Here is a 19767-nt window from a genome sequence, read left to right as displayed (position 1 = left end):
ACGCGTCAGGTGGTGAGCCGTGCAAAAATCTTCCAAGCGTTTCAAGCAGAGGGAACAGTAAATGCAAAGGTCTCGGGAGGAAAGTGTGCTTGAGGTATTTGAGTAACAGCGAGGAGGCCAATGGAGCTGGAGAACACTGGGCGTGGAGAGGGGTGGTAGAATGTTAGGTCAGTTGAGGTAGTGAGGCCAGGCCATGTAGGATAGGGCCTTATAGGCCATGATACAAACTTTCTGAGTGAGATTGGAAGCCTGATTGGTTTTGAGTAGAGAATTGGCATCTTTAGCCGTATCATTATGGCTTCTGTGTTAAAAACAGAGTGGTGAGGGTGGTGGCAGTAGATAGGGAGCCATTTGGATGCTGGGGTTTCTATTTGGGGTATATTAAATTGGAGGTACTTCCTACACATCTAAGTGGTAAAGCCAAGTAACTGGTTAAGTGTGTAAGTCAGGAGGTCAGGGTTGGAGATACATCTTTGGGAGACATTGGCTTAACGATGAGTTTAAAGCTGGAAGACTGGATGAGATCCCTTAGGGAAGGAGAATAGATGAGGAATAGGAGAGATCTGAGGCCTGGGGTGTTCCTGTGGTTAGAGGTGGTTAGATGGAGGAGAATGCAGCAGAGGCGAATGAGGAGGAGAGCCAGCAGGAGAAGCAAGAGCGGTTGAGGTCCTGCGGTCCAGGTGAGGAAAGTATTTGAAGGAGGAGGGAATAGTCAGATTGTGTCCAGTGCTGCTGATGGGTGTAACCTGGGAAGGTGACGGATGAGATTTGCCACCGGGTTTGGCAAGAAGGTATCACTGATGAGCTTGAGAAGGACCTCTTTTAGTGAGCGTGATGGGTGAGTTGGGGGAGCCTGATGGGGGATCACTTGAGTAGAGAATGAGATGAAATGAAGTGACATGGTGAAAATGGAGATCAGGGAGTTTTACTACAGAAGAGAAAACAAATAGAAGGTGAATGGAGGAAGAGGTGGATTCAAGGAGGTTGTCTGTGTTTTAATATGGGAGCTGTCGCAGCATGCTTGTATGCCATGGAAAGTCTAGTTGCAGCGTCCAATGGAAGTGATCCAGTAGGTAGGGAATGTTTAGAAATGTAGGGGGCAGAAAGGGCACTTCTAGGAGTAAAGTGAAAAAGTAAAAAAGTGAAAGGTCTGGCATTGAGCAGGACAATTGATCCATGGGAACAGGACACGAAAGCATGAATGCAGTTGGGTTGATAGTGGTGATGGTGCGAGCGTGGGGAGGTTCTTTTCTGATAGTTTCGGTTTCTCTCTCTTTTTAAGGAAAAGACCTTGGTCTGGCATTTGAAATACCACCACATATGAAGAACCAAGCCCTCTTTCCTGCTTGTGTTTTGAAGGTAATTAGAAAAATGTTGCTGTGATTCTAAGCTACTCTGATCTTCACTATTTTGTATTAGTTAGTGTGCTAGTAGGTTAAGAATTTTCCTTTTCTTTTTCAATGCTAGAATGCTGAACTAAAATTTAACTTCGGTGAAGAAGAATTTAAGTTTCCACCAAAAGATGGTTTTGTTGCTCTTTCCAAGGCAGCGGATGGTTATGTTGTCAAATCACAGCACACAGGTATGCCCCTGAGAGGGTACCAATTTCAGGAATGGGGTACTGGCGAAAACTCCAGTAAGGAGGCTTCTCATAGTAAGTGAGTTCCATATGCTCTCTTTGCTGGTTTAGTCACACATCTTTACGTACCATGTCAGTAAAATCCAGTTTCAAAACCCAATTCATAAACTCTTGAGTATTCAGTGTCAGCGTAGGCCTTTTGGGGAACCTGATCATGATGATGATGTCTAGCGTTTCTGAACTTGTGCGTATTCAGCGCCATGGGCACTGTGTCAAGTGCTTTACATGGATCGGTGTTCACTACCCTGTAAGGTAGCCCTCTTCCCACTGTACAAAGACCTCAAGGAGCAGGGACTTGACGTAACTTGCCCACGGTCACACACAGCAAGTGGGAGAACTGAATTTAAACCCAAGCAGTTCGAGCCCAGAGCTCGTACTCTTACCCACTATATTATTTAAAGTAAATACATTTCATCGCTTGTTTACTTTATCACAAAATATATAATCAATTGCATCTATTGCAAGTAAATTTAAAGAAGCCATAGTTCATTTTAGGAATCTTAGCTTTATTTTGTTTTATGACCACCTCCTATACTTTTCGACAGTTATTGAAAATTCTGATATTGGAATTTTTGCGCTCGTGCTTTATAAGTAAAAGTATTGAGGTGTGATTTGAACGTGTTCCAATTGTTTCTGTTTTCTTAAGGTAATGCGCAGGTGGCACAAACAAAGTTTCTCCCCAATGCTCCGAAAGCTCTCATCGTCGAGCCCTCCCGAGAGTTAGCTGAACAAACTTTGAATAACGTCAAGCAGTTTAAGAAATATATTGATAATCCTAAATTAAGGTAAAGCTTCCTTTTGTGCTCACATGCCTGTTGTTTTTAGGTTTAAGGTGTTTTGGAAGAAGAGTGAGATAGAAAAAAAAAAATGAGGTAGAAATTCAGTATGCATTCGAATGCACCGGTGGGAGTGTGTAACGATTTAACTTTGATACATAGTAGCAATTATTTTTTTCTCTTTGAAAATTTTTATTACACAAAATAATGTTCTGAATATACACCATTTAGTTTTGTAAGTTTCTTCCAGTATGTTTACATACTATATAAACATTAGGCAAATAGTACTGGACCATTTCTCCATGCTCAAAATGTTTAAATTTTCATTCATCCCTAAAATTTTATGAACATCCCGTGTATTGCACTTTATTTCTAATCCTGAGCATGTGGCTATTTAGCATCCCATGTTATTTCATTGTTTTGTTTTTCTTTAACTTGTCTTATTTTTTTATTTTTTTAAATTTACATCCAAATTAGTTAGCATATAGTGCAACAATGATTTCAGGAGTAGATTTCTCAGTGCCCCTTACCCATTTAGCCCATCCCCCCCTCCCACAACCCCTCCAGTAACCCTCTGTTTGTTCTCTGTGTTTAAGAGTCTCTTATGTTTTATACCCCTCCCTGTTTTCATGTTATTTTTGCTTCCCTTCCCTTATGTTCATCTGTTTTGTATCTTAAAGTCCTCATATGAGTGAAGTCATATGATATTTGCCTTTCTCTGACGAATTTTGCTTAGCATAATACCCTCCAGTTCCATCCACGTAGTTGTTGCAAATGGCAAGATTTTGATTGCTGAGTAATACCCCATTATATATATGTACATATGTACATAAGTTTATGTATATATATATATATATATACGTGTTTATGTATACAAGTTTATGTATATATCTATACATAACATACATATATATACATATGTATATACATACATATATGTATGTGTATATATATATATATGTATATACATACTTGTTTATATACAAGTTTATGTGTGTGTGTATATATATATATATGTATATATATATATATATATGTATGTATATATACCACATCTTCTTTATCCATTCGTCCATTGATGGACATTTGGACTCTTTCCATACTTTGGCTATTGTTGATAGTGCTGCTGTAAACATGAGGGTGCATGCACCCCTTCGAAACAGCACACCTGTATCCCTTGGGTAAATGCCTAGTAGTGCAATTGCTGGGTCATAGGGTAGTTCTATTTTTAGTTTTTTTGAGGAACCTCCATACTGTTTTCCAGAGTGGCTGCACCAGCTTGCATTCCCAGCAATTATTTTTTATATAAAACTCCTGTTTGATAAGTTCAATAGAAAGTAAATTGGGGGTCCCTGGGTGGCTCAGCCAGTTGAGCATCGAGTGTCCAGCTTCGGCTCAGGTCACGATCTCACGGTTTGTGAGTTTGAGCCCCACGTTGGGCTCTGTGCTGACAGCTTGGAGCCCGGAGCCTGTTTCAGATTCTGTGTCTCCCTTCTCTCTCTGCTCCTCCCCTGCTCGTGCTCTGTCTCTCTCTCTCTCAAAAATAAATAAATAAACATTGAAAAAAAAGTAAATTGAGATTTTGCTCTTCCGTGAAGTGTCATGGTTCGCAAAACAATATCAGAATAAAAATTAAATTTTTAAAAAATGTTTATATATTTTGAGAGAGAGAGCGGGCAGAGAGAGAGGGAGAGAGAAGCAGAGAAAATCTCCAGTAGGCTCCATGCTCAGTGCAGAGCCTGATGTGGGGCTCCCTCCCACATCCCTGGGATCATGACCTGAGCTGAAATCCAGAGTTGGGACGCTTAACTGGCTGAGCCACCCAGGTGCCCTACACACTTTTTTAAGGGAGCGTTTCATTTGGTGCTAGGATGTGTCACTTCATTTGCATAGAAGGTGCATCACTATTTCTGGCATGTTGGTAAACAGCTTGGGGCGGCTGAGTCCAGCCTGTCTCCCGGGGATGAGAACTTTCCATTCGGGCCCTCAGACCGCTCCCTCTCCAGGCAGAAGGCGCTTCCTGCGTTGGAGGGAGACCATGAGTTCAGTGGTCCGGTGGAGCCTCTCGCTCAGTGGCGGTCCCTTTTGCCGTTTTGAGGGAGGCTCTACCTTATAAACTAGTCTGTGAGTTGTCACTCACTTGATTGTTGTTAATTTTGCCTTTAGTGCCTTCTTCATTGAAACAGTTCACACACCATGAAATTCCCCACTTCAGGTGTCCGGTGCAGTGGTTCTTGGCACAGTCAGGTTGTGCCACGGTCACCACTGTCCAATTTCAGAAACCTGGGATTGTTGACGTCACACGGGACCGTCTCCGCAATACTGAGTTTTCTTACAAGTGAAACCTGTTCAGGGATAGATTAGACCTTAACACAAACTTTGTAGGTAAAATAGTTCCTAATTTTGTTTTGGCATTGATGATGTCACTCACTTGGGAACTATTTGAATACCTACCATGTGTGAAGTCTTCAGCTTGGTGTCAGGAGCATAATAATGAGAAAGTTTTTGCATTCCCAGAATTAAGTGTGGGGATGTGGGGATGGTGTGAAGGGGAGAGAAACAGCAGAACGAGTTGGGTAAAATGCGTGGGGGATGAGGTCGGGGGACACAACCAGGGTATCTGCTTCGTGTAAGGGACTTGGAATTTGTAAGACAGTGTTTTTGGAAGAAGTAAAATGCTATTGTGAATTGATTTTTGTGCTACAGTTAGGTGTAAAGGTTAACATGCCTATGGACAAGGACTGGAAGGGAAGATGACTGGTAAAATCAGTTTGTTTATTAAGATGGTAAAATTGTGAGAATACTCATTAGTATTCTGTGTAAACAAGGCTTCCTTGAAAACCTGGCTCAAGTTCCCGTCTGTGAAACTAACCGAATCGTACCAGCCCAGTCCTTTCTCCTTCCTTAGATACCACTGACTGCCTTGCCTTAACCCTTACACACTGTCATGTGCTAGCGGTCCTTGTTTTAAATACGCATGGCGTTGCTCATCCTCGCTTACTAGTTTTACACTGCTTGAGGCAGGGGGTGTTCTTTTATATTCCTCAAGCCTACAGTGCTTTGCACACCAGCATAGATTGGTGTGTGTGTGTGTATCTTCTGCTAAATTTATAGGGATAAACATATCTGATTGGGATTATGGATAAGAGTCAAGCATTGTAGGAGATGAAATGATGCATCTAGGACCATAGTTTCCAAACCTGGGAACTTTGGGGCCTTTTTTAACGATACAGATAGATTTGTTGGTCCTCTCCTGAATGCACTGAGTCAGAATTTCCAGGGAAGAGGAATTAGAACTTTTTTGTTTTCTTGAGGAAGAATGGCAGCTCCTCTGGGTGATCCTTTTAGAGACCTTCTGGCATCTGGTGTTATCAGACTTAGGAACATAATGGCTCTAATGTAGTAGGTTAGGGAATATGCCAAGGTCATGCACGTTCATAGGCTAGAAGTCTCTTTTGTTGTTTGTTTTTACTACCTGAATTGCTCAAGTTGCAGATAGGAAACCATAAAGCCAATCTTTAATCAGCCATAGAATTATAAGAGTCTGTTAAGGTCACCTACTTGCTTTTTTTTTTTTTTTTTTTTTTTTTTTTAGCTGTTTAGGGAATAAGTTTATTATTGTCTTTACCTGAAAAACTTTGTAGCAAATTGTGGTTTTGGTTTATTGGCTCTCAGCAGCCCTCTCCTGAGCTCTTAAGGAAGCTTGCTTCTTCTGAGCTACCTGATCTTTGTTCCAGGCAAGAGACATTTTGGGATGGTTCCACCTCTCTTTTTAACTTTCTTAGGCTTCTTCTCATAGATTGGATTCTCTTGGGTAGCACTGTGAGCTTTCTTACACATCTCCTCCATCATATCTGGAGTTATATTGTTCTTCGGTGTTCAGAAAATTGCTTCTCATAAGTATCTTCATCTTCTTCCACTGGGTAACACATACAGTCTGCCATGTTCTGACCTATGATGTGCTTCTCATGTCCTTCTGCACTGAATTCCTTGCTCTCTGAATCATAATCAGGGAATCGTTTGGTACTGTGAGGAATAGACAAGCCTCCATCCACAGCTCCCTTGGGGGCCCCCAGAGCTTTATCTCCAGTAGTAGTTGTGGCAAGCCCTTTATCCAGATAGCAGGCGAAGGCACCGTGTGGAGCGTCAATGCTTTCCACATTGTGTTCATCTCTGTCACCTCCACTTGGCCTTCGTAGATCTTGTCCATGTCAAACCTGTTGAGAAGCCTGCAGGCCAGCAGCGGGCCGGTACAGTATGCTTAATTTCTCAGGCCAGCCTTCACACCATGCTTTGGGAGTTTGTGAACATGAGCTGCACAAACTATCACGTCTCCTTCTGTTAGGGCACAGGCGATCTCACAAATGGTATCCCTGTTGATTACATGAGCTATCATCCTGTATTTAGGTGTGTTGTATTTACTCTTATCCCAAGTTTCCAAGTGTTTCCAAGCATAGTAATCAGTTTTACCCTCTCATCATCTTCTAAATTGCACTTGGTATCTCTTGAGGTAAGCCTTATTCTTGACAACTTTAACAAATTTCATCCTGCAGAACAGAGACCCCGTCATTTATTTCCTTAATGTTTTCTAGTCTTTTTTAAAAGATTGATCAAATAACAATAAAATAAAGATGGTTGGTCGATACTTCTGATTGAAAGTTATCTGGCTGCATCAGAAAGTAATTTTGTCTGCTTTATAAAAAGACAATCGTGGGGCACCTGGGTGGCTCAATCAGTTGAGCATCCGACTCTTGATTTCGGCTCAGGTCATGATCTCACGGTTCGTGTGCTCTAGCCCCATTTCGGGCCCTGTGCTGAGGGTGTGGAGCCTGCGTGGGATTGGGATTCTCTCTCCCTCTCTCTCTGCCCCTGCCCCTGCCCCAGGCCCACACTTGTGTGTGTGCGTATATGCGCGCTCTCTCTCTCTCTCTCTCTCTCTCTCTCTCAAAAGTTAATAAATATTTAAACAAAAAACACTTTTTGCAAATAGCTTTAGTGAGATCTAATTCACATATACAACCCATTGCTTAAAGTGTACAGATTGCTTTTAGTTTTTATTCTATTCACAGAGATGTGCAGCTGTCACCAAAACCAATTTTTAAACCTTTCATGACACTCAAAAGAAGCACTGTACCCATTGACAGCCATTCCATGTCCTCATAACCTTCCCATCCCTAGGCAACCCCTGGTTCATTTTCTGACTATAGATTTGCCTTTTTTGGACATTTTACATGAATGGAATTGGATGGTATGTGCTCATTTCTGACTGGCTTTTCTCACTTAGCGTAATGTTTTCAGGATTTGTTCATGATGCAGCATGTATCAGTGCTTAGTTCTTTTTTATTGCCCCAAAGTATCCCATTAGATGCATGTGCCACATTTTTGTTTATCCATTTGTTAGCTGATGGACATTTGGGTTGTTACCACTTTTTGGCTACTGTGCTGTGAACATTAGTGTACAGGTTTTTGTGTGGACATCATTTTTATTTCTCCCGGATCTGTACGTAGGAGTAGAATTTCTGGATCACATAGTAGCTTCACATTTGATGTTTTCAGGAGCCGTCCAGCTGTGTTCTAAAGTGACACCACTGTTTTACTTTCCTACTAGTAATGTATGAGTCAAACAATAAAGCGCTTTAATCTTTTTCTTCATTTTCATGATGGTATTTATTTCAGGGAGCTTCTGATAATTGGAGGTGTTGCAGCACGAGATCAGCTCTCTGTTTTGGATAATGGGGTAAGTTGTACTTTTAATTTTTAAGAGGTTGCATGATGGGTCGTCATTTTCGCAGTGTAGTTCTGTTGTGCTTCAGGAAAAATCAAGTGAGGCTGAAATTAGAACAAGGTCAAGTACGTGTTCGGAAACACCTTGTGGGGGTGTCTTTTCTTTTCCTAAGAGTGTACAGCAGTTTCTTTGCACCCCTCATGCAAAATTCAGCATACAGGATGTTTGGTTTCTTCATTTACCTTTTGAGCACTTGAGGATTTTCTTCTTGCTTTCTCATGAATTAAGAGTCCTTTCTTTTGGGGATAATGGAGAAAGAAGAAAGTAGAGTTAAGGATAGAAATGGAGATCAGCTGGATTGCAGAGAATGTAAAAGTTGTCACAGGGACCCAAAGGAAGGATGAAGAACGATACAATGTGGCTCCAGAAGGAGGGAGAGAAGTTAGATAAGGGTGGGGGGAGTCTCACAGACTGCTCAGGCAGGCAGTTACAAAGGACAAAGCTAAGACAGTGATCCTCATTATGGGGGAAGAAGCTTGGGATATTCTTAACTGTGCTCATCAATTCTGTGAAGCCAGATATAGATAGGACTTCATAAAATATTTCATGTGTATGAAATAACTTGCTCCTTTCAAATTTCTCTTCCATTTCCTTCCCTAAATATTTTATCATTTAATCTAAACCTCCTGATACTGAGTCACAGTGAGGAAATATGTCTACTTCCTCCAGTCCCATTGGTGTCTCTATCAAATGAAATTTTATGCCAGATGGTTTGGATTTGACCTGGTATGACATATTAAAAGCAAAGAATCCTATTGCTATACTTGTTAATACTGTTCTAAGATAGTAATATTGCTTTGTTGGTTTTTATTTGCTGTGTTATATTTTTTAGGGATTGTAAGAGGTTTAGTATGTTCAGGGTGCCGGGGTGGCTCAGCAGGTTAAGCATCCGACTTCGGCTCAGGTCATGATCTCACGGTTTGTGGGTTCGAGCCCCGCGTCGGGCTCTGTGTCGACAGCTCAGCTTCAGATTCTGTGTCTCCCTCTTTCTCTGCCCCTCCCTTGCTCGTACTCTGTCTCTCTCTCTGAAAAATAAATGAATAAATTAAAAAAGAGAGAGAGATTTAATACGTTCATTCCTATTCTTGGTTTCTCAAACCCCAGTCTGTTTTCCCCGTAAGTTACTAAGCTTCTTAACTCCTGTTTTCCAGCTGCAGAGCTTTTAGGGAATTCTATATGATTTGTCAGTCATCTAACATTTGGTACTGGCTAAATCCAATGGCAGAGGTAAAGGCAGTGTTATTCTGTAGCTTTCTGGACCAGATTTGCTTCCATTCTACTTAGCGGATCCCATATGTTCTCTCTCTGCTCTTCTTTCCACCTGTATTCTCTCCTTGTTCCGTCTCCCATCATCCTGTGGCTCAGCCCTAGTCCTGTGTCGTATCTTACGCTGGACCAGAAGTCAGCTTTGGAGTAAGAGAGTAGAACTGTGTAATTTAAAAAATATTTTAGAGTTGCACAGTAATGCAACCTGTGCAGTTGAGGCCTAGAGGAGTGGTTGGAGCTCTTACACAAGTTATGTAAATATTTCCAACTTAACTGACTTTTTTTCTTTAAACCTGTGAGACCTAGTATCTATATTTCATGTAAAGTGAGTTTTTTTGCTACTGAAATAGAGAAGAGAGGAAATTCACATGTGGGTTGGAATCCTATAGTAAAGAGATGTTACATACAGAGTGAGAGTGATATTTTGTTCATTGCCCTGTACAGCCCATGTCACGGTGCTTGGCACATGGTTGTTCTTAACACACTTAAACAGGCCTTTATCTTCAGATTTTCAGGCAATATTCTCTACATTGAACTGAAATTTGCTTATTGTTATCAGTACAGATGAAACAATCGCTTGAGAAATGTCTGTTTTATTTTTCATGGGACTATAAATGCCTTCTGTTGGTTCAAATTAAAAGCCAACACAGGATTCTGCTTCTTCAAGTGTCTGTGAGATATCGAAGTAATGAGACTCCGGTGATAAATTTGTTAGGAGAAAATTATGTTTTTAGTCTACAGTGGAGAAAACAAATGAAGAATAGGAGTGAGTTTTCATGCCGATTAATCGAGTAGAAGTTTTGAGTTGTCTAATTGATTGAATGGTTTGATGTAATATTTGTGCTCACACATAGATGTATATATACACTTTAAAACAGTTTACCTTTATTGACTGCTTTCTAGAACTGGACCAAGCCCAGCTAAATGCTTACCTACATTGTCTTATTCAGTTCCCATGGTAGCCTTCTGAAATGATGCTCTTCTCCATTGTTACAGACTAGGAAGAGGGCTGATAGTAAATATTAAGTCACTTGCCCAAGAGCTTATGTCTCACCGGTAGACCTTACTTCAAAGTCTATGTTCCTGATCACTTTACCTTTGAGCTTGATTAAAAGACGTGTGTGTGAATGGAAAATGTTTGTTATTTGTACTGATGTGGGGACTTATTATTCTGTTCCCTGTGTGTATACTTGAAAATTTTTATAATAAAAAGTTAAGTAAAACTTGTTCTTATTTGACTTAGACCTTTACTCAGGTTTGGACTTTGAGTTTGAAATTTAGTTTGGGTACTTTGGAGCTGTATCGTTTAAATTCTCATGACTTCAGTATTCTAAACTTCAGTTTCCTCATTTAAAAATAGGAATAAAGATAGTATTGTTTTCTGTAGTGGTCATGAGATGACACAGTACTTGTAAAACATTAGCACTGTGCCTGTTCATTATAAGCACTTGACAAGGAGTCATTATGATTGCGTTCCTGGGTAGTCAGAGCATCATCGTTATTAATTATAACTGCATTTATTGAGCACCTGGCACACAAACTGGGCATCGAGTGCCTTCTGTATCTCATCTCTCAGTTGTCACAGCCATGTTGCAAAGCAGATTCCAAAAATGAGAAAATTGAAACTAGAAGAGATTAATTAAGTTGAGGTCATCCAGCTGGCTAACGGCGGAGCTGGGAATCGAGTCCTGGTTTGATTTGAGTTCCCATAAGATTCATCTGGTTTTCACTTGGAAAATATTTATGTATTTTTTATATTAGACTGTAGTCTTATAAATTATTTTGTATGTTAGATTATATATATATATTATTTTATGTATTAGGCTATATCAGTTAAGGATGTCAAAATCAGCTACTAAAATCTTCATGTTAATTTCACGCCAAATACAGGTTTGGTAATAGGGCATTATCTATAGCTCCTTTTCTCTGAATTTGGAGCTGTCACTGCTTCAGTATGCATGTTTTCATGGTAAGTAGACCGTTATTGGTTGCTGTTTTATGATGATTATAATAGTGCTTCGGTTTTCACTGGGTTCTTCTTTTGATATTTTTCAGGTAGATATAGTCGTTGGCACCCCAGGAAGACTAGACGATTTGGTGTCAACTGGAAAGCTGAACTTATCCCAAGTTAGATTCCTGGTCCTGGATGAAGCTGTATGTTGGACTATAGTCATGCTTTAAAAAAAAAAAAAAAGTTTGCTTATGTGTTTGGAGGTAAAAATATGTAGAATGATGGAAAAATACAGTTCATTCATGATCCCAACATGTAGAAATAATCATTGTTACCAATTTGGCATATTTTCATCCACTCTTTGTATTCATGTTAATATTATTTTATATAGTAAATCAAGCTGTGTAGGATCTGGGAAATTTTTTTTATTTATTTATTTATTTATTTTTCTTTTTTTTTTTCTTTAAATGTAGTATTATATGTATTTCACATCCTTACTTGTAAATAGGTTTTAAAGACTGACTAGTGCTCTATTACATGGATACTTCATGGTTTGTTTAACTACTCTTGTTACTAGATATGTAGATTTGTTTTTTTTACTCCAAATAGTGGTCTTTGTTGGTACATAAATTACACAGTACAATTATTTCTTTATGTTATAGTTGCAAAATGTGAACTGTAAGGATATTAATGTCTTGACAGACTTCTAAAGTATTTTCAAAATGGGTTGAGTAGTTTTATAACACTGAGATGATTTTTGTTTTCATTTTTTCAAATTAAAATCCTGTGTTTAAGGATATGTGGTAGGAGCTATTAACTCTCATATTCATTCTAGAACACTAGAGTATAGATTTTGCGTTGTTTATTGTCAGCTTTTTCATATTTTAGTTACATGGAATTTAAAGCTGAATTTATAATTTGTCTTTATCCGTTAGAAAATAATCATTTTGGTAATATGGTGGGGATATGTATGCTTATGAATTTGTTTCCATTATCTTTCTACACTTGATTTACAAAAGAAAGATCTAGGTGTTGACTTAAAAATTACGCTTTCTTTCCTTCTCCTTCAGGATGGACTTCTTTCTCAAGGTTACTCTGATTTTATAAATAGGATTCACAGTCAGATTCCTCAGATTACCTCTGATGGGAAAAGACTTCAGGTATGAAATGACTGATATATCCTAAAATACATGCAGACAGTTGTTATGTGTTAATGCTTTTTGTTTTCAAAACATTTTCAAGCATTTGTTTGCAAATGTTTTTGAAATTTGTTTTAATTTTTTTTTTTTTTTAATGTTTATTTATTTTTGAGACAGAGAGAGACAAAGCATGAACGGGGAGGGTCAGAGAGAGAGAGGGAGACACAGAATCTGAAACAGGCTCCAGGCTCCGAGCTGTCAGCACAGAGCCCGACGCGGGGCTTAAACTCACGAACCGTGAGAGCATGACCTGAGCCGAAGTTGGACACTTAACCGACTGAGCCACCCAGGCGCCCCTATTTTCTTTTACATTTACATCTTGTCTTAGTGTCTTCTCATTAACTACTGTAGAAAACATTTTCTTTGTTACCTGATTACATAGCACACACAAAGAAAGAGTCTTAAAAGCTGCCTGTAGAAATGAAGGAGAAGGGAACTTGAGGAAATTAGGTCGCTGAGGATGATAAGGAAAACATTCTTAGTTGGTTTTTCCTACAGAGCATTAGAGTTTATATTCCAGACTGAGCACTGCTTCCTCTTTGAGGGGAAAATATCTGGAGCTGTTGAAAAACAGTGGTTTCCTTTGTAATTATTTCTTAAAATGTTACTCTTGCTTTTCTCACCCTTCTTTCCTAGGAAGAATTTGAGAGGTGTAGAGGCTTCAAGGGGAGGGAAGGGGACACACAGTAATTTAGGATTTTAGATCTTCAAACACCTTCTCATCTTACCTAGTTTTTGTCGGGCCTTGTGGAATAGAGACGTGGTTTACGCAGGGGTGAGGGGCTGCGGCTCTGAGACTGACCTGCCCAGAGTCATGCCACCAGCTGTTGCTTAGATGCCAGGTTAACATACTTTGGGCCTCACGTTAGGTGGAATTGTAATTAGAACAGTTTAGCTAAATTTTGACTTTTTTGTTTCCCTAGGTGATTGTTTGCTCTGCTACTTTGCACTCTTTTGATGTAAAGAAGCTGTCTGAGAAGATAATGCATTTTCCCACATGGGTTGATTTAAAAGGAGAAGATTCTGTCCCGGATACTGTGCACCATGTGGTTGTCCCAGTGAACCCCAAAACTGACAGACTCTGGGAAAGGCTTGGGAAAAACCACATTAGAGTAAGTACTTTACAGTGTTAACATTTGTGTGGAATAAAACATCCATAAACTAGCTTAACCTTGGGCTCTTCGTGATTCTTACAGCCAGATACTATACCTAAGAAAAGAGGAGTCCCGCACATGGACCAGAAAAGTTCAGGCCTTGAGGGCACAGAATAAGTGATGGGCTCAACTTTTCTTTTTCTCTCTGTGAGAGTTACTTTTATGATCATCTTGATGTAATTTTTATAAATAAATAGGATTATGTAGGTATGTAAATCTAATTTCAGATACAGTGGTTTTTAGTAGTGTTTTGATGTCCTCTTGAGGTTCCTTATTTTCCTAAAAATCAATTTAATGCGCCCATTTAGTCATTTTCCCACTGATTGTAGATTTACCTGTATAAAATAAGGGTTTGTTACATATTGTAAATATACGATATCCTAAGAGCCACCTTTGCATTCTTATTATTACATTCAAAATTGATTAGTCTTACCTCATTAAGATACAAAGCTTCTGCACAGCAAAGGAAACAACCAACAAAACTAAAAGGCAACCGATGGAATGGGAGAAGATATTTGCAAATGACATATCGGACAAAGGGCTAGTATCCAAAATCTATAAAGAGCTCACCAAACTCCACACCTGAAAAACAAATAATCCAGTGAAGAAATGGGCAGAAAACATGAATAGACACTTCTCTAAAGAAGACATCCGGATGGCCAACAGGCACATGAAAAGATGCTCAACGTCGCGTCTCATCAGGGAAATACAAATCAAAACCACACTCAGATATCACCTCACGCCAGTCAGAGTGGCCAAAATGAACAAATCAGGAGACTATAGATGCTGGAGAGGATGTGGAGAAACGGGAACCCTCTTGCACTGTTGGTGGGAATGCAAACTGGTGCAGCCGCTCTGGAAGACAGTGTGGAGGTTCCTCAAAAAATTAAAAATAGACCTACCCTAGGACCCAGCAGTAGCACTGCTAGGAATTTACCCAAGGGATATAGGAGTACTGATACATAGGGGCACTTGTACCCCAATGTTTATAGCAGCACTCTCAACAATAGCCAAATTATGAAAAGAACCTAGATGTCCATCAACTGATGAATAGATAAAGAAATTGTGGTTTATATACACAATGGAGTACCACGTGGCAATGAGAAAGAATGAAATATGGCCCTTTGTAGCAACATGGATGGAACTGGAGAGTGTGATGCTAAGTGAAATAAGCCATACAGAGAAAGACAGATACCATATGTTTTCACTCTTGTGTGGATCCTGAGAAACTTAACAGGAATCCATGGGGGAGGGGAAGAAAAAAAAAAAAAAAAAAGAGGTTAGAGTGGGAGAGAGCCAAAGTATAAGAGACTCTTAAAAACTGAGAACAAACTGAGGGCTGATGGGGGGTGGGAGGGAGGGGAGGGTGGGTGATGGGTATTGAAGAGGGCATCTTTTGGGATGAACACTGGGTGTTGTATGGAAACCAACTTGACAATAAATTTCATATATTTAAATAAATAAATAAAAATAAAATAAAATTGATTAGTCTTAGACCCACAGTTAATAAAGGGTTTTTCTGAATCTGAAGAATGGTTTTGCCCACATACTTTAAAGACATACGTCTGTATCTAAAGTTAGATACACTTTTCTCTTTAAGAAAAAAAAACGATACCTGTTTGGAATCCTTACTTACCCACTTGCTGCCCTCTTTTTCTCCTTTTCTTTTCATAGACTGATGATGTACATGCAAAAGATAACACAAGGCCTGGTGCTAATAGTCCGGGTAAGTTGAATGAGTGAACAGATGCATGCATGAGTGAGTGAATGAATGAATGAATGAATGGGGTTGAAAGATTTTGAAAACAAATTGATTTGTCTTACTGAATTTATGCCCTGTCTGTTCTCATGAAGGATTTGAGGTGACCTACAAAATTAGAACAGGAATTTTGACAATAAAGGTAACAAAAATAATAATAAAGAAATGGGGGAAAATTGACTGGTGTCAGTCAACTTAGAGCAGTATTAATCACTGAATTTCAGATGTTAGTCTCCTGACATCTAAGTCACAAGTATTTTGGATTATGGAATTCTTATTGATTGGAGGATATCAGCAGATTTCTCTGGCAACAGATTTTACATTGGCCCTGAATCCCAGGAGAAATGTCACGTAGGTTCTTCATTCAGGGAATTAACAAAGAAAAATGTCTTTAGTTTTCAACTTTGTGAAAGATACAGAAATTATCTTGGAATCGCTTATCTGTTCTTTTTGTGTGCAGTAAAATATTCCCAACACAAAATTGCCCACTTTAACCATTTTGATGTGGTCACGTTCAGTGGCATAAAGTTCATCCCTACGTTGCAGTCATTGCCGCCATCCATCTCCAGGACTTTTTCATCCTCCTAAACAGACACTCCATATCATGAAATATTTACCAGTTTTTAAAAAGTCTAACATTAAATCTAATTCTTTGAAGATGCTTCTGTGCAGAGCAGAGACGATTTCAGGTGCCTCATATGTTAAAGATCTGCGAAGGTACGCTGTATTGGAAGGATAGTGCTCGTCCAGCCTAGAGTAGGTCTCAGATGTGTGGATTCAGGTGTCTCAGGCGGATCATTGGGAAGGGTTAGACTGCATTTACTTTATGGTTGGATTCATTGGTAGGTTTATGGCCAATATCTAAAAGGTGAATTCTCTGAAATCTTGATTAAATAGAGTTCCTTTGAATTCAGTTTTATGTGCAATTCCAAATTTATAAGGTGCATGCTCGACTAGCCTTATCGTTGGAGAAGAGCAGGGACCTTGCTAGTTCAAAATAATATATCCTCCCACTGTTAGGGAATGCATGTCATAAAATAAAAATTTTTACTTCTTCGAAATAAATTTTTTCTTATGAATGTTTTGCTTAGTTTATACTGCAATTAGGTATGACCGGAGAGCCTTTAGAAATATGGTGGATTACAGAATTAAAGTTTTGCATTAGATAGTTGAGTAACTGTAGTGTAGCTTCACACTGAAAAATAGAGATTGGGAGGATGATGACTAAGAAATTACCGAGTTCGACATACAGTTTTTATTCTGTTGAGAAGTATGAACTTTCTGGTGTTAGATTGATTTAAAAAGTCCATTAATTATTTTTAAAAGGGGTTAAAATAATTGAGTAAACATCTCCATGAGAGGTAAGAGCAAAGTTTTGTTGTGGATATGAAGTTCTGTTTATTTGTGTGTTTATATGTCTGTTTTCCTTCATAAGAGGTGTGGCATAGGTGTTTTTGGCACACTATAAAATATAAAATGGCATAAACATACACTAACAGAAATAGAAATAAATGAATTGGGGTGACTCAGTGGCCCAGTGGGTTAAGCGTCCGACTCTTGGTTTCAGCTCCAGTCACGATCTCCCAATTTGTGGGATTGAGCCCCACTTTGGACTCTGTGCTGACAGTGCAGAGCCTGCTTGGGATTCTCTCTGTCCCCCTCTCTCTGCCCCTCCCCCTCTCACGCATGCACCCTCTCTCTCTCGAAATAAATAAAAATAAAACTTAAAGAAAAATGAGCGAACGGATATTCTCACCATTTCATCCTATCTTAATATTTCTTATTTTTGTCTGTCCTACTTATATTAAAGCAGAGGTTTTTTTAGGTGGGCAAAGCAGTAAGTCTGTGACTGTAATTATGTGTGTTCATAACAATTTTAGATTGAAATTCTTTTTTGTTGTTGTTGTTGTGGTGGTGGTGGTATTCAAGAGATGTGGTCTGAAGCTATTAAAATCCTGAAGGGGGAGTATGCTGTCCGGGCGATCAAGGAACACAAGATGGATCAAGCAATTATTTTCTGTAGAACCAAAATTGACTGCGATAACTTGGAGCAATATTTTATGCAACAAGGAGGAGGTAATGTTTCCTCACTTGAAATAAATTGTGTTTATTTCCTCACTTAATCGGTTATTAGTCTCATGCTGGTGCGGTCCAGAACGCGTGCGCTGAATTTAAAGCAGTGGAGGCGCGTTGTCAGTGTCTGTGCTTGTCCAGTACTTTTCCATATGATAAGCCCCAGGAAAACCGCGTCCCACGCGGGCACGGTTTCATTCCAGTGTTCTGAGGCGCTGCTGTCATTTGGAAGAAAGGTAATGGTATTATTTAATATTAAAATTTTTAGGGTAATTATTAAGCAATAGAGTGTATGTCTTCTAAACCAATAAATGAGGAGTAAACCTTCATCTGAAAAAGGCTAAGAAAGGAAGAGAAAAAAAAAATGGGAAAGAGAATGGTTAGAAATTACAGAGTAAGAAGGCTGGTGGAAAAATCTGTATGAGTGAACGCTCGCTCTAGTATGTATCAGTGCGCCAAAGCCTTCTGTTAAAAGGCATACATTGTTAGACTGATAAAACCTAACCGTATACTGTTTACAAGACATACTTAAAACCTGAGGTCATGGAAAGATCAAAAGGGGCTGAAAAAATGTATTAGCTAAACTACTAATCAAAAGAAAGTTGGTCTAGCTGTATTAATAAGAGATGCAATAGAATTTAAGACAAAAATATCAACTAGAAATGAAGAAGGTCACTGTGTACTAAAAAATGTAATCTACAATGACTATATGATGATTCTAATATTATGCTCCTTATGACGTGATATATATGAATCAACATGAGATAATGCCCAACGTGATCTGTCATTAGGGAAATGCAAAATCACAATGTAATACCACGTACACTCATTGGAATAGCTAGATTACAAATACGACACCCGATTTTGGCAAGGATATGAAGCAGCTGGAGTGTTCGTATGCTGCTGTTGTCCAGGCACCTTGGTAAAAGGTCTTACATGTTTTAATAAAATTAACATTGCTGTCTTATGGCTTAGTAATCCAACTCCTAAATATTTACCCAAGATAAGTAAAATTTACCCAAGACACAGTGAGAAAAGATATGGGCAAGAATGGTCATAGCAGCTTTATTTATAATAGGCCCAAACTGAAAATACACTAAGTGGGCATCAGTCGGGGAATGGCTTAAACCAGATGTGAACTATTTATACCGTGGAGTCCTGCCCGGCAGTACAAAGGAATGGACTTCTGGTGGATGCAGCGACTCTGGGTGAATCTCAGACATGATGCTGAATGAAGGATTTCTTACACAAGAGTGTATATGTGTATACTGTATGATTCCACTTATGTGAAGTTCTGGAAGAGTCAGAACTGGCCTTTAATGGAGAAAAAACCCGCAACGGTGGTTTTCCCTGGGACAACGGGAGTGGGGTTATCTGGGAAAGCATGTGGGTTCTTTGTGGGATGACATTCATATTCTCTATCTTGTAGGGCTTTGGGCTACATAGGTACGTGCATTTGTCAAAACTCAGCAAATATACACTTAAGATTTATACATTTCCTTGTATGTAGTATTTCACGTTAGAGGAAAACAGTAAAACCTAACCAAATAACTACATTCTAGTGAATGAAATGCGTGCTAAACTGTGTGTAGATATTTGCAGTTTACAGTAAAATGCATCAGAAATATAAAAATGAATTGATAGGACAGAGGGACAGATATGGAGTAAAGCAAATATAGTAAATGTTAATGGTATAAGCCAGGAGGTGAAAATATAGCTGTTCGCTTTTAGAATTCATTCATTGTTGCTGTGTTTGAAATACAGTAGGGGCGCCTGGGTGGCTCAGTCGGTTAAGCGTCTGACTTCGACTCAGGTCATGATCTCGTGGTTTGTGGGTTCGAGCCCCATGTCGGGCTCTGTGCTGACAGCTCAGAGCCTGGAGCCTGCTTTGGGTTCTGTGTCTCCCTCGCTCTCTGTCCCTCCCCCTCTTGTGCTCTGTCTCTTTCTCTCTCAAAAATAAACGTTAAAAAAATTTTTAAGAAATATAATAAATGTAAAAATATATAAAGCAAAATTTGACAGATGTACAAGGTAACAGGTAAATCCTGTTTTCATAATGGGGAAAACTCTAACATATCTCTTTTTATAATTGCTGTATATCAAGGAACCAGAAAACTCTAAAAGAAAATAGAAAATATGAAAAATTTGAAGTAATGGTCATATAA

At 39.1% G+C, this 19767-nt stretch overlaps 1 protein-coding gene and 1 pseudogene across 1 annotated transcript in view; one reads left to right on the top strand and one right to left on the bottom strand.

The window, feature by feature from the left end:
* DDX1 (DEAD-box helicase 1) overlaps positions 1-19767 on the top strand; it is a 36586-nt gene that overhangs the window by 11258 nt on the left and 5561 nt on the right. The window contains exons 11-19 of the mRNA XM_042933638.1: positions 1283-1359; positions 1468-1582; positions 2286-2424; positions 8092-8152; positions 11522-11620; positions 12488-12577; positions 13540-13728; positions 15445-15496; positions 17459-17605. Of these exons, the coding sequence (XP_042789572.1) occupies positions 1283-1359; positions 1468-1582; positions 2286-2424; positions 8092-8152; positions 11522-11620; positions 12488-12577; positions 13540-13728; positions 15445-15496; positions 17459-17605 (969 nt within the window). The remainder of the gene's footprint in view (positions 1-1282; positions 1360-1467; positions 1583-2285; positions 2425-8091; positions 8153-11521; positions 11621-12487; positions 12578-13539; positions 13729-15444; positions 15497-17458; positions 17606-19767) is intronic.
* On the bottom strand, positions 6059-6970 carry LOC122216599 (annotated as a pseudogene).

Source organism: Panthera leo, chromosome A3 (genome assembly GCF_018350215.1).
Source record: "Panthera leo isolate Ple1 chromosome A3, P.leo_Ple1_pat1.1, whole genome shotgun sequence".
Classification (NCBI taxonomy): domain Eukaryota; kingdom Metazoa; phylum Chordata; class Mammalia; order Carnivora; family Felidae; genus Panthera; species Panthera leo.
This window is presented reverse-complemented; position numbering and strand designations above follow the sequence as displayed.